The sequence below is a fragment of the Epinephelus lanceolatus genome, chromosome 14, assembly GCF_041903045.1.
Source record: "Epinephelus lanceolatus isolate andai-2023 chromosome 14, ASM4190304v1, whole genome shotgun sequence".
NCBI lineage: Eukaryota > Metazoa > Chordata > Actinopteri > Perciformes > Serranidae > Epinephelus > Epinephelus lanceolatus.
Genome location: NC_135747.1, coordinates 40,794,250 through 40,808,000, shown reverse-complemented (window position 1 = coordinate 40,808,000; position 13,751 = coordinate 40,794,250). Strand labels below are relative to the sequence as shown.

The window sequence follows — 13,751 nt, the reverse complement described above, 5'->3', positions numbered from 1 at the left end:
TTTCTAAAGCCCAGCAGCCCTGTTGCCATGGCCACTGAGGAAGGGGATTGTGTTTAGGTAAACAGAGGATGTTGTAGCCAGCTCTGTTGTCAGCTCCCTTTGCACTCAGTGGTGGAGAGAAAGTGAGAGCAATGACCTCAAGTAATATACTTAACTATAATTTTGAGGTACTTTACTGAGTTTTTCTGCAACATTATACCCCTGCTTCACATCTCAGAGGCAATTATTGTACTTTCTACTCAGATTTTTACTTATTTGATAACTTTACTTACATTGTAGATATAGATTATTGACACGAAATATAACTCAGCCAATACATTAGGATACATTATTATAGGTTGTGCTTTTCAAAGGTATATACACATTACACATTAACGCATCCATAACAGAAGCAGGCTGGAGTATCATGATGGAAGCTAATCAACGTACATATTTTAAAACCTAAAAATAGCTACCTGAATAAAATGATATCAGTTTAAAATATTCTAATTATAAGGTATACTTATGAATGAATGCTATATTAAGGTTATTTTCACTGCTTTACCTTGTTGTCAGACGGACCTTTCCGATTGGGAACTGAACCGAAACTGAAATCTGTCTATGCCCTCAACAATGGTATTGTTTCGCTCCAGTGTGTGATTTCAGACCACATCCTGGCATCACGGAATCAAAAGAGGCGTGACAGGCCTTACGTGTAATATAATAGCGTCAGCCTCTAGTGTGACACATAAAATACGTATCGGCAGCGCTTTATAAACAATAACAACGGGATAACATGACAATAACAATCATTTACTGTCCCTGTTACCTGTACTCGTCCTCTGCTTAGAGGGTAAGAAGCTCCCAAATCTCATTGCTTTGCCAATTTGTGGACGTTTTCGGCCGCTGTACTTCTTCTTTGAGTTAGACGCTAACTGCTATCAGCTGCTGAATCACACACATAACGCGTCGTCAAATTGTCACACCCGTCCTGCCAGCTGTCCCGTCTATACAGACATCATTTCAGCGCTGTTACTACCTCCTGAGGTGGATTTAAGGCGAGATGACTTTGCCCCATCATTACCTCCGCCAAGGAGGCTATGTTTTCGCCGCCGTTTGTCAGTTTGTTTGTCTGCAAAATAACTCAAAAAGTTCTGAACGGATTTTGATGAAATTTTCAGGAAAGGGAACAGATGATAATTTTGGTGGTGATCAGTTGAAGCAAAGTGGATAGAATAATAAAATGGCGGGAAATCCGAGCTGCTTGGCGGAGGTCTGCGCTCTCCGAGTGCTCTAGTTCCTAAATCTTATCTTACAGAACAGGCGGTTTAACAGTGCGATATTCCCGCCTTGAACAGGCAGTGTAAAAGAGGCTAATAACACAAACACACTGAACTGATCTAGGCAGCGATAGATCAGCAACCCCCGTGTTCTGCAAGGTAAAATTGCTGTTTTTGTCAAATGAGTCTGAAGAGGGCCATACAACAGCTTCAGTTCACTGTTGCAAAGGTTTTTTGACAGCAAGATAAAGCACTGAAAATGTTCCAAATATAGTTTACACTTGAACTGATATTGATTCTGTTAGGTGGCTAAAATACGTTTCACTGCTGTCCCCATCCACAGCAGTGCTCCATCATGGTACTCCGCCAGCTTCTCCAAACTGTGTGCTGATACTAATACACTTGAGTATGATTTTAAATGCAGGGCTTTTTAACGAGTATTTTACACTATAGTGTCACTGCTTTTACTTTAGTACAAGATCTTAATCGTTCCACCACTTGTTTATGGGTGCATGTTTGTGTCTGCGTACAGAGTATACACATAAACAATAATTTGAGGAGGAGGAGGAGGAGGAGGAGAAAGTAATATAAGGTGTAGAGCAGTGGTTCCCAACTGGTTCAGTCACAGGGTCCAGATTTCCATTAGTTCAACGTCCACACAGTTTAATACATTTGGCACCGTACTTCCGTTCGGCCATGTCGTCAAGCTCGCTGGCTGTCTCTGTCAAGTAGCTGTCTGTTAGTCACTCAAAATAAAAACTTTGTGCTGGAAATTCACCGTACTTTTAAATAAAGTGTATTTGTTACAAACTTGTCACATTTCCTTGTCACTTGTGGTCCATTCGGTCCATTTTGGGCCACGACCCACCAGTTGGACACCGCTGGCTTGGAGTGTTGCATATGGAGGCAGATTCTGTGTTCTTCACTTCCAGAACAACTTCCCCCGTGAAACGGAAAAAATAAACTCTTCTTTAATCCAACGAGACAAACACAGACTCACCTCATTACACTGCCACAATCTATTTACGTTTAGCTCCGAATTTTCTGGCGACTGGTGGAGAAATTCATCTGAATGCCACGGTGGAATGCGCTCAATGTGTTTCTAATCAGGGAGGACAGAGATGTTGACACTAACCATATGGAAAAGGTCACTATCTATTTAATTTTTGTGTATCAGAGCTTTGGCAGCACTTCATCTCTCTCCATCCCCTCAGTCCTCTACATCATTCAGCGTTTTCTGGCCCGAGCTTTGCAAACACATTTTCCCTTTTGGTTTGGGATGTTGAAATTTATAGTGGAGGAGAGAGGGTGGATTGAGGATAACTGGGATGTAACACTGGGATAACTCAACAGATTGTATCAGCTTGTCTCCTAAATGAAGTTTTTATTACCCTGGCAGAGTGGAACTGTGAGCAGGATCAGACTGGATAAAAGCAATTTTACCCCGTATAATCAGAGTTTCTCTTGGAAGTAGAGCATAAAATAAACAAACAAGACTTGCTGCATCTGCACGTTGTGGTTCTGGTGACTGACCATGCTCTCTCCGTCTGCCTCTGCAGGAGAGGAAGTTTGTAGGCGGCTCCAGTCAGATCAGTGAGGGCATGGCCAGAGAGCTGGGAGACCGAGTGAAGCTGCAGTCTCCGGTCTACAGCATCGACCAGAGCGGAGACATGGTGGTGGTGGAGACGCTGGACAAACAGACCTACACCGTAAGTGTATCACAGCTGAGTCTGCTGCAGCCGCACAATGGTGGAGTTTAACTATGTTCACAGTACTCAAGTCAAGTGGAACTTTATTTGTAGAGCACATTAAATAATGATAATAATTAACTTTATTTATATGGCACCTTTCATACAAGCAAGTGCTTTACAATAAGGGCAGCATAAGCACTGAGTGCTTCACATGAAGATAGAATGAACATAAAACAGAACTGCTTCATAAAATCATAGAGTTGTAAAACTATAAATCATAAAATCAAGTAAAGTCTAAAGTGAACAGATACGTTTTTAGCTTTCTTTTAAAAATATTTAGCGAGCTAGCTTCCCTGATATCTATAGGTAGTGTGTTCCATAGCTTTGGGGCGTAATTGACAAAGGCTGCATCCCTGATCTTCTTCCAGTAAACCATGATCGCAGTGTTCTTGGAGGCAAATAGTTAACAAGGGAGTTAGCGATGTAGCTTGGTCCCAGCCAGTGTAGGGCTTTGTATACAAGGAGGAGGAGCTTAAAATCAATTGTAAATGTAACAGGAAGTCAGTGCAGAGCAGCTCAGACCGGCCTGATGTGCTCTCTCCTCTTGGTTCTGGTTCATAGCAGAGCTGCAGAGTTTTGAACGAGCTGAAGTCTTTCAGTGGTGTTTTTGGGAGGCCAGCAAAAAGTGCATTACAGTGGTCGAGTCGGCTTGAAATAAAAGCATGAATCAATTTCTCTGCATCTTTTTCATTTAGAAATGGTCGTAGCTTAGCGATGTGTCTGAGGCGGAAAAATTATGTCTTCAGCACCTTGTTAATGTGGGACCTGAAGCTTAGATCTGAATCAAGGATCACACCAAGACTTGTTACCTCAGATTTAATCCAGGGAATTAAATTTGCCAGATTATTGAGCTGCATTTCTCTTTTAAAAACAATTGCAGTTGACCAAATTGCTGAACAGTTATAAAATCAATCGATTGTACACCAACGAAAAGAGGTGGGTCCTCAGTAGAGACTTAAAGGTTTCAAATTTCGGAGCGGTTTGTATTTGTATAGGTAAACTGTTCCAGAGTTTAGGTTCAGCTGCTGCAAAGGCTTAGTTGGTGCTGTTTCTGTGCCTACTTCTGGAAACATCCAGGAGCATCAGCTCACTCGACCTCAGGTCTCTAACTGGAGTATGAAGATAAAGCGGCAGCAGACTGTGTAAAACCTTAAAAACCAGCAATAACATCTTAAAATCAATCCTACATTGGACGGGAAGCCAGTGGAGGGAGGCCAGTGCTGGTGTTATGTGGTTTTCTTTTTCCACTTACAATTTTGTACTAACTGCAGACGGCGAAGTAGCAACTGATCTACACCCACATACAGAGAATTACAGTAATCTAGCCGAGAGGTAATAGAAGCATGAATGACTCTCTTGAGATCTTTGGGAGAGAGACAGGCCTGAGTATATTTTTATTAGAGAACCTTAACCTGAGGACTGCAGCCATGTTTGCTTTAGTTGTCATCTTATTGGTGTAATAACACATGCAGTATATAAACGGATATAATGTCGTTCTCAGAGACATAAAGACATGCATCAATTTAACTCTTCCACCATCAGTCTGAATCAGCAGTGTTGTTCTCTGCCGCCATCTACTGGCTGCTCGTCATCCTGCAGCCATGTGTCACGTGACACAGCTCACACTGCCCTGTCCTGTTTGTGTTTGTGTCCCTTCTCTGTTTCTTCACATGCGTCTCTGTCTTAGGCCAAGTACGTGATCGTGGCCACCCCTCCCGGTCTGAACCTGAAGATGCACTTTAACCCCGAGCTGCCGCCACTGAGGAACCAGCTGATCCACCGCGTCCCCATGGGCTCCGTCATCAAGTGCATGGTCTACTACAAAGAGAACTTCTGGAGGAAAAAGGGTACGCAGGAAGTGGGAAAACAGAGAGGATGCTGTAGTACATGTCTGTTTTTATATCTTTAACACTCTTTGATGTGTGTTACCAGGTTACTGTGGCAGTATGGTGATCGAGGAGGAAGGTGCTCCCATTGGTCTGACGCTGGATGACACGAAGCCTGACGGAAGTGTGCCCGCCATTATGGGGTGAATACAGAGCTCCAGCCAGCTCTCTGCAAAATGACAGAGATTATAGTTTGATAAGATACCATGCACTATTTTGCCAAAAGTATGTGGACAATGAAAGTCTCACAGACATTAAAGGGTCAGTCTGTCATTATTATATGGTTAATGGACCAAAACAAACAATGTGTTAAGGCCAAAATACACCAGTGACGAATGCAGCACGTCAAAACATACGCCCCTATTATTTTCAGTATATTTTCAATGGAGGCAGAAGTGACCATATTTTGGTGCGAGGGCGGAGCTGTGGAGGAGTGAAGGGTGAAGCTGAGGACACTATCAGCAGTCACACAAACTTTAAGCCTTGATAAAATGTTAGTGGGTGAGTTATATAAAAATTCAGCCCTGTACAGTTGTCATGAATGTTGTAATTAGCTACAGAGACCAAAACTGTTTTTGTACCAGGCTGTAAACATGTTTATTTCTGCTGTAAAGTTGGGCATTTTAACATGAGGTTCTATGGGGACTGACTTGAGTCAGCCTCAAGTGGCCATTAGAGGAACTGCAGTTTTTAGCCCCTCCCTCCAGACGAGCACGGACATATGTATGAGCCTCATACAGTGTTTCCCATACATACAGAAATTAGCTAACTAGCTGTCCCACAGTCCCTCCACCTCGCTCCCTGCTGCTCTGAACTGCTTCTCCAGGAGGCTATAGCATCTTGAATATGGCCATCACAAACCCGCCAGTGCCAGGTATCACAGCGGGCTGGAGGCCATCAGCAGCACTGGGTCTAATCTGTGTAACAGCAGCAACAGAAAGTTTGCTGATCTGATTTCTCATATTTCTGTATTTTGCTGTGTTTGGGACATTCCTGGGCATACCAGGTGAGGTCTGGCTTTATAAAAGGTTGCGACCGGGTGTCGACAGTGAGCAGCACACATGCAAGAAAAAGCTACAAAAAATCGCGGGAAAAAGCACGAGCGAGGCAAAATGCTTAGCGGACAAAACTGGGGTTGGCTTCCACTTTCACTGGCAATACTGTTTCCAAACAGCAGCCTACAGTTCCTGCATAATATACATTTAAGTTTCTCCTTCAGTGGAACAAAATAATAAAAACAAATCAGACCAAAAGTATGTGGACAGTGTGTTTACGTGTGGCCATGTAGTGCACACAGTGTCACTGGATTTGCCTGTTCACTCACACAGTGTTGTTTTCAAGCAGATAATGTTTCTCATTTCTCTCCTCCAGGTTCATCCTCGCCCGCAAGTGCAGAAAGCTATCAGTCTTGACCAAAGAGGAGAGGTAGGCACTCGGCGCAGACAACACAGCAGGTTAATACACTCTCACAGGCTGCAAGGGCGCTTTAATCCAAACTGTTGTCTTGTTGTGTTTAGGCTGAAGAAGATCTGTGAGATCTACTCCAGAGTGCTGGGGACAGAGGAGGCTCTGCATGTGAGTTTGGATACAGACTTTAGCACAGATTCACACAGCTGCAGAGGAACTGCATCACTGGTTAAACTGTTCATGTGTCCTCTTGTGTCTGTCAGCCGGTGCACTACGAGGAGAAGAACTGGTGTGAAGAGGAGTACTCCGGGGGCTGCTACACGGCATATTTCCCCCCAGGAATCCTTACCCAGTTTGGCAGGTAAGTTACACACACACATATACACAGGTGTGCATACTGTGTCCTGGCGCTCGATATCTTTAAATTGGACCAATATTTTGGTTAGGTCAGAAAACTCAGTTTTTTTCTAAATGTCTTCACTGTCTAGTGAAAACGTTTATTTCCAAGTTTGCTCATTTTCATGTTTTCAGAATCAGAATCAGAGTGTCTTTATTGTCATTGTGTCACTAAAATAACACAACAAAATTCGGGGTGCTGCTCCTGTAACATGCCGACAGTTAAAACCACATCCTCCGCACATTCAGCCTCACACTAGGAGAGCAGAGGTGCTGCATGAGCGCGTGCCGCCATCTCGCTCAAAGGGCAATTTATCTTTAAAAGCTGACTGTCAGGATCAGGACAAAAACGTTGACACTCAGGATTAAGGTTTTTAAATGTCTTTATTTATCATCAAATTTGTTCAGGTAGCAGAAACTCCAGCTTTAAATGAAATATGAATTTATATTGAAGAAAATTTAAAATGCAACACTTTTGTTTTTGCGCCTATTTTCACAGCTTTAAGTTAAAGATCTAAGGCTATTTTATACGTTTAATAAATATACTTCTCTCAAATTCTGGCTATAAATTGGTTAAAGACAGACTTTGAGCAGGTTTTGCTGCTTTTTTTGTCACTTCATGTCTCTTTTTTGGGGGGGTCATTTTAAGTCTTGCTGGTTGTGGTCAGTACGTGCTAATCTCAGGGACAATTTGCAGATGAAGGTCAGGGGGCCCCCTGACAGTTTTGGCCCCTTGGCCTGTGCCCAGTAGGCCTGTCCAAGAAGCCATCTACGTCAAGCTGGAACGACCATCGTTAAACAGAGGGGGTAACTTACGACACTACTTATCCCCCACCCACTCTACAACTTTTTTCATGCACACAGATCCTCTCAAATTAGTCAAATATTTGGTCTTAAATTCGTTAAAATCTGTTAGTGAGCATTTCTCCTTTTCCAAGACACTCCATCTACCTGACAGGTGTGACATATCAGGATGCTGATTAAACAGCATCATTACTGCTCAGGTGTGCCTTCAGATGGTCACAATAAAAGGCCACTCTTTAATGAAATGCCACTTTTAAACCACCTAAATCAGCTGCAACTCTTTAATCTCTCCTGTTCTCTGTCTGCAGGGTGCTGAGGGAGCCGGTCGGCAGGTTGTACTTTGCAGGCACAGAGACGGCCACAGAGTGGAGCGGCTACATGGAGGGGGCGGTGGAGGCTGGAGAGAGAGCAGCCAGAGAGGTCAGAGGTCACCTGGAAACACATGAGAGTAGAGTCGGCATGTTCTCTGTTTCAAGTGTTTGTTGGGAGCGTTAGTTTCATCATCAGGAGCAGGTTAATGTGGGGAAACAACAGCTGACACACCTGCTGTTCATGAGCTGGTGATGGTTTAAACCTCTTCCACTCCACTAGGACACTGGCTTTGTCGACTAGAGTGAAGATACTGGTGTCATATCAAGGAATCCACTAGTACCAATCATGTCATGCTGGTTGTCTTGAGGGGGTTAAATAATGCTCCAGATGTAGGCTAAATTTTGGAAAGTAAAAAACTGACATGGCCATGTTCACAGGGGTCCCTTGACCTCACACCTCAGAATACCTGGATGAAAAGTGGTTCTATGTGTACCCACGAGTCTCCCCTTTGCAGACATGCCCACTTTATGCTAATCCCTTGAAGGTTGGGGCAAAAACCATGCGGTATTGTATTTGAATATCTCAGAAGGTTTCTGCATACTGGGGTCGCTAAACAGACTTGGAATTGGATGAAATAGTTATAACTGGAAAGCTGAGACTCTTGTGGATTCAACAAGGCTGATTTTAATCATGTGTGATGACGTTAGCCCCCATAGCAGCCATTTCATTGTAGTAAAACCATTTTAAGACATTACCTCACTGTATAAAATGACCTCTACTGACTAGGATAATCACAGCCTCATGAAACTTTACAGCCACGAACTAGAGACCTTTCATTCAGAGGATGGGTGGCTTTCATAGGTATACTGACAGTAAGGGGGTTTCTGAGCAGTTTCCAGAACAATTCTTACAGAAATCTCCAAATGTCAGAGGTTTTTGACACTAAATCACAGCAGGGATTTTTCTGTGGTGTTCTTCAACATCTTGGTGTCTTAATGTGGTATTTTTGAGGGATCTTTGACCATTTTAATCAGTTCTCAAGTAGCAAAAAATGTCTAAATTTAGCACCAAATCTGTGTAACAAGTGGTATCAACCCCAAATTTTGCTGCAGTAACTTATATGAGACATAACTGAGCATGAGAATGGCCATCATATACTTCCATCATAATGTTCTGAGCCCCTGTAACTGTACGTTCAAACCAGAAACTTCCAAAGAGGCAAAGTCTCTCGCGGACACCCAAGAAGCACGACTGTCAAAAATATTTGTGGCAGCTTTGGTCGCTCTAGTCGCTCATCGTGTGAATCATTGAACGTTCGATCGTGCTTGTCGATTTAAAGGAGACGCAAAGCGGACTACTGGCTTGAAAGCAGTGTAGTTACTGCTTGCTGTTGTCCAGTCAAAAAGTTCATAGTTGGCCAACAGAAAGTTATGTTTGGTCAATGAAAACAGAAAACGTATGTCGTCGCATTCAAACCAAGCAAGGAAGACTTGCGTGCTACGTCGCAACATAAGCCTGCAATTCTCTCCTCTATTACTAACATTACACACTTTAAAACTCACCAGTAGGGTTGTCACGTTACTAAAATTTCAAACTCGATATTGATACCCAGGAAAATATTCAATACTCGATACCATTTTCGATACAGCAGCAAAAAATTAAGAGGCATGTCATTTTTTTAAATAAAGATCAGAACAGTAACATCAATGATAACAACAAAAAATCCCCCCAAAATAAATAACAACCAGAAACAAGATCTGTCCATACAAATGTATTTATCTACAGCCCTGTTTATTTTCTGTGCTTCTGGTGAATTGGCACCATATTTTCGTTGCTGATCAAATAGAGTTGGTAGTTTAGGCTCAGGATGCTCCTGTTTCGACCTCACTATGTGATCAGAGAACCAGGGGTCACGGGAGAAACCAAACGTTTTTTCAGCTTCAATCTGTGACTTTACAGTTAACATAACTTTCAGACACACATAATTGTGTTGTCCTGTTAAACTAACATTGTCTATTAATGTTACAGACGGGCATGACTGATAAAGTTTTCTGCTTAGCTCCCACATTAATGTTAGAAGTTATATTTCAGTTTGAGGCTGGCGACACCAGCTGCTCAGCTGCTAGTGAGGGGAGGGGCTGTACCTGCCGTCTGCAGCGTGCTGTGTTCACTTCACTAAATATTTCCAAAGAGCGCTTTTTCCTTTATCATTTTTGACCAAAACTGGCTGCTCTGGTCCTCCTGCAGCCACGCTGGCCATATTACAGCAACAGAAATGTGTGCATGCATGCACAGCGACGACAACAAGCCAGGTTGTAGCGAGGGCTCTGTGCCTGCCAGACGCTGCCTGCACAGCGCGTGTCCGTCCGACCCGTTGCGCACACCCGACAGGCACTGAGGTGGCGTGCACTGTTAGTATCGATACTTTTGTAAATTAGTATTGTATCCGGATACAGCATTTGAGTATCAATACTTTTCAGAGTATCGATACTTTTGACAACCCTACTCACCAGACCAACTCCGTCCATGACGCGTACCCAAGCCTCATTCTTTTTATTTTGGTCTCTGTAACCGAACAGCAACACATTATAAAGGACTGAGTGGGCGCGAACGCAAGCAATAAACTTTGTATCCATCGTCGGAACAAGTGTGCTGTATGAACCAAAGTTACATGGCTTGTTGTCTGGGACTCGCTTCATCGAAGCATGTCAGCATTCCAACTGGTTGTCGCCGAACCGCGTCAGAGCTCATTACCATAAAGTTAAACAAGTTTTAACTTCCCTCCGGACCCGCTCCGGTCTCTTTGGCCGCCCAAGACGCGCGGCTAACAACCAGGTCGCCCATGTCGCCAGGCTCTCATTGAAAGTGAATGACAGCCTCACCAAAACAAAATCTTTATTACATATTTATGACTAGAAAAACTTGACACTCAGTGCTGAGCTGCGTCTCAACTTAATTCCCAGCTACCACTGCTATGTGGCATAAAGTATTCGCCTGCTATCTCCCCATACAGATCTGCTGTCCCCACTAAAACAGCCAAAAATGGGTCTGTGGTAGGGAGGGGGGTAGTCGAAGAGGTTGAAGAAATAGTTTGACGTTTTGCTGCCAAGAGTTAAATGAGAAGACTGAATCTACTTTAATCTTTGTCTGTTAAATACGAAGTTACAGCCAACAGTCTGCCCCTGCAAACAGAAAATACACCTCTGTGTCGGTATCAGTAATACTTTCTGTATTGGTAGTATTGCTGTAGTTGAAGCAGGCATAGAGGTAATCAACGCTCCGGCTCAGAATTAAACTCCTTTCCCTTCTTCCAGCATTAGCATTACATGTTTTCATGTAGATTTGTTTGGGACAGATTTGACAGATCAGATTTGCAGGGTCACACCATCAAACTAAAAAGCATATCATGTTGACATTACATAAACCTTGATGTGAGTGTCCTGACTGATGTGTTCTGTTGCAGATCCTGTTTGCAATGAAAAAAATCCACCAGAATCAGATCTGGCAGTCGGAGCCTCCGTGTTTGGTGAGGAACATCACTTTTCGGGGGTTGCTGTTTCAGAAGTGTCATGAATAAATCAAACTCAAAAGTCAAATAAATGTAACCTCTGTCCTCCTTCTGTCCCTCCAACAGGAAGTCCCAGCACTCCCCTTTGTCACCAGCTTCTGGGAGAGAAACTTGCCTTCAGTCGGCGGTCTCTTCAAGTTCATGGGAATCTCCACCTTCCTGTCCGTGGCTGCAGCAGCCGGCCTGGTGGCCTACAAGAAGGGCCTCCTCCCCCGGAGTTAAACCGCCCACAGCCGTCAGCTCACTCTCACGAGGGCACATCTCAATAGACACTGTACTCTTGTTCTTCTAGTGCACTACTTTATGGCCCAGACTGCAAAGTAGTGAACTATGTCGGGTATAGGATGATGTAAGAAAGACTGTTCAGCTCACACAAAACACTAACGCACCATCGCTCTGTGCACTGTCTGTTCACTAATGAAAGAGAGAGTGAGACAAAGTCATGGGCTGATCAGAGGCAAAGGGACGGTAGTTTGAGAGGAGTGAAGACATTTAGTTTAAATCTACATTAAATCTGAGATTCAGATTGTCAAAACCAATGACGGAAAAAGAACAGAATCAATTCTTAAAATGAAATATATATATATAGATGTATGTATCACTGTCGGTACTCCACACATTGCCAACGACCCTTACATTCTTACATGAGGGTTTATTAACTCATCATGCTTTCTGTTTGTATGCATGCATGTGTGTGTGTGTGTGTGTGTGTGTGTCCAGTGTGTCTAATTACCTCTGCTGATTTTAGGTGCTAATTTATTCTGGCCAAGCAGCTGTAGCTGTTTGATGAGATCCAGTAACATCAGAATTAAATAGAGTTGTGCCATTGCCCGTCACAAAATCACAGAGGAGGTTCGAGGATAAGGCTGAAGATATTATATATTTTTCTTAATGTCAACAAATCCCATGAAGAGACAAATCAATACTTTTATTTTCTTACTTTAATGAAGTAGCTAGAGTCTTGTATATCTTCTTCCTCTATGTCACGGAGCTCCGTCGTCGTCCGAAAACTGAAACACATCAGTGAGCAGCACTGTTGCACCGGCTGACATGTTCCTTCATTATGAAGAACATGGGCACTATTTTATGTCAGTCCAGCAGGATAATATGTCTAAGTATGCACAGGAACCATCCACCCACATGTGGAGTAACTTTAATACGTATGTTCCCACGCACGAGATTAATATTAACGTTACAAACACAACACTGCACAGCTTGCACAGCAGTCACTGATGAGGGTAGCTGCAGCCTCCCGGGGCTCATCGCTTTGCAAAGCGCGTGGATCCTGGACCTGTAGCTGGCTACTAGCCTCTGTCGTAAGGTTGTAACGTCAATGCTAGCAGCAGTAAAGTCTCAGTAAAGATTCTCCGCTGCTGAGGCTTGTTCGCTTTATTGTTTCAAAAGCCTGAAAAATGCTGAATTCTAACTACTTTTGCTCACTGACACACAACATAAGTAACACAATATTGCTAGTATCACAATTCAGCGCCAGAAATGTTCATCATACACCGACCGTTTGGCCCGTGACATGCGCACCAAGCATCGGCATCCCAATGTGTTTGCCTCATAGTGAGTAGACACAGCCACAAAATGCATCTCAGGCACATTCATCAGTAAAAAAGAACCCAAAGACAAAGAAAGATCTGCTTCTTGTGTCTTCTTATTTTCAAGATTGGACGATAAATCATTAAAAAAAAGTTTGCACAGTGGGAACATTTGGGAACATATCTGCTACTTCTACAGCATTTGTGCTACAGTGGTAGTTTCTTGTTCATAGCGGGGGATAAGAGATCTTTCTCCATCTTAATCCTGAGTTCTGTTTAACAGATTAGCCTGGGGCTATGAAACCTTATCCAGCAGCCTTGGGCTTTTGTAGGCTGCTAAAGGGCCGGGGCTGATGCCAAGGTCTAGTTAGTAACTTTAAAAAAATATCCAGTGTAAGGTTACGGTTAAGATCTGAACACAAGCTACACTGACAGAGTGTTCACTCTCTGCTTAACAGGCGCATCCTGCATCAGAAAAGTACAGTTAAAACAACCAGAGAGAAAATAGAACAACGACCAAGAGTCAGGAAGAAGTAAAACCTTAATTTGACAAAAAAGGGGCTTATTTAGTAGGTATAATCATTAAAAAAAAATTCAACTCCTGTGGGAGGATGACTCAAGTCAATTTTATTTACATATCCAAGAATCAGACATTTGCCTGAAAGGCTTTAGTTTGTTTTAAATGAATCCTCTCTTGTGCCACAGATTCTTCACTAAAGCACCAAACCCACGGCTGAAAATAGTTCCCATCAAAAACACTGTTTACACCTGTTTGAGTCTCATTTGCTTAAAGTGCCAGCACCCAGCTGTTACAGGAAATAACC

The 13,751-nt window shown here is 43.1% G+C and overlaps 1 protein-coding gene across 1 annotated transcript in view; it reads left to right on the top strand.

Moving 5' to 3' along the window:
* mao (monoamine oxidase) overlaps positions 1-13,457 on the top strand; it is a 50,308-nt gene extending 36,851 nt beyond the window's left edge. The window contains exons 7-15 of the mRNA XM_033617053.2: positions 2,819-2,968; positions 4,698-4,857; positions 4,943-5,039; positions 6,268-6,321; positions 6,414-6,471; positions 6,567-6,664; positions 7,812-7,923; positions 11,279-11,341; positions 11,450-13,457. Of these exons, the coding sequence (XP_033472944.1) occupies positions 2,819-2,968; positions 4,698-4,857; positions 4,943-5,039; positions 6,268-6,321; positions 6,414-6,471; positions 6,567-6,664; positions 7,812-7,923; positions 11,279-11,341; positions 11,450-11,605 (948 nt within the window). The 3' untranslated portion in view covers positions 11,606-13,457. The remainder of the gene's footprint in view (positions 1-2,818; positions 2,969-4,697; positions 4,858-4,942; positions 5,040-6,267; positions 6,322-6,413; positions 6,472-6,566; positions 6,665-7,811; positions 7,924-11,278; positions 11,342-11,449) is intronic.
* Positions 13,458-13,751: the final 294 nt, after the last annotated feature.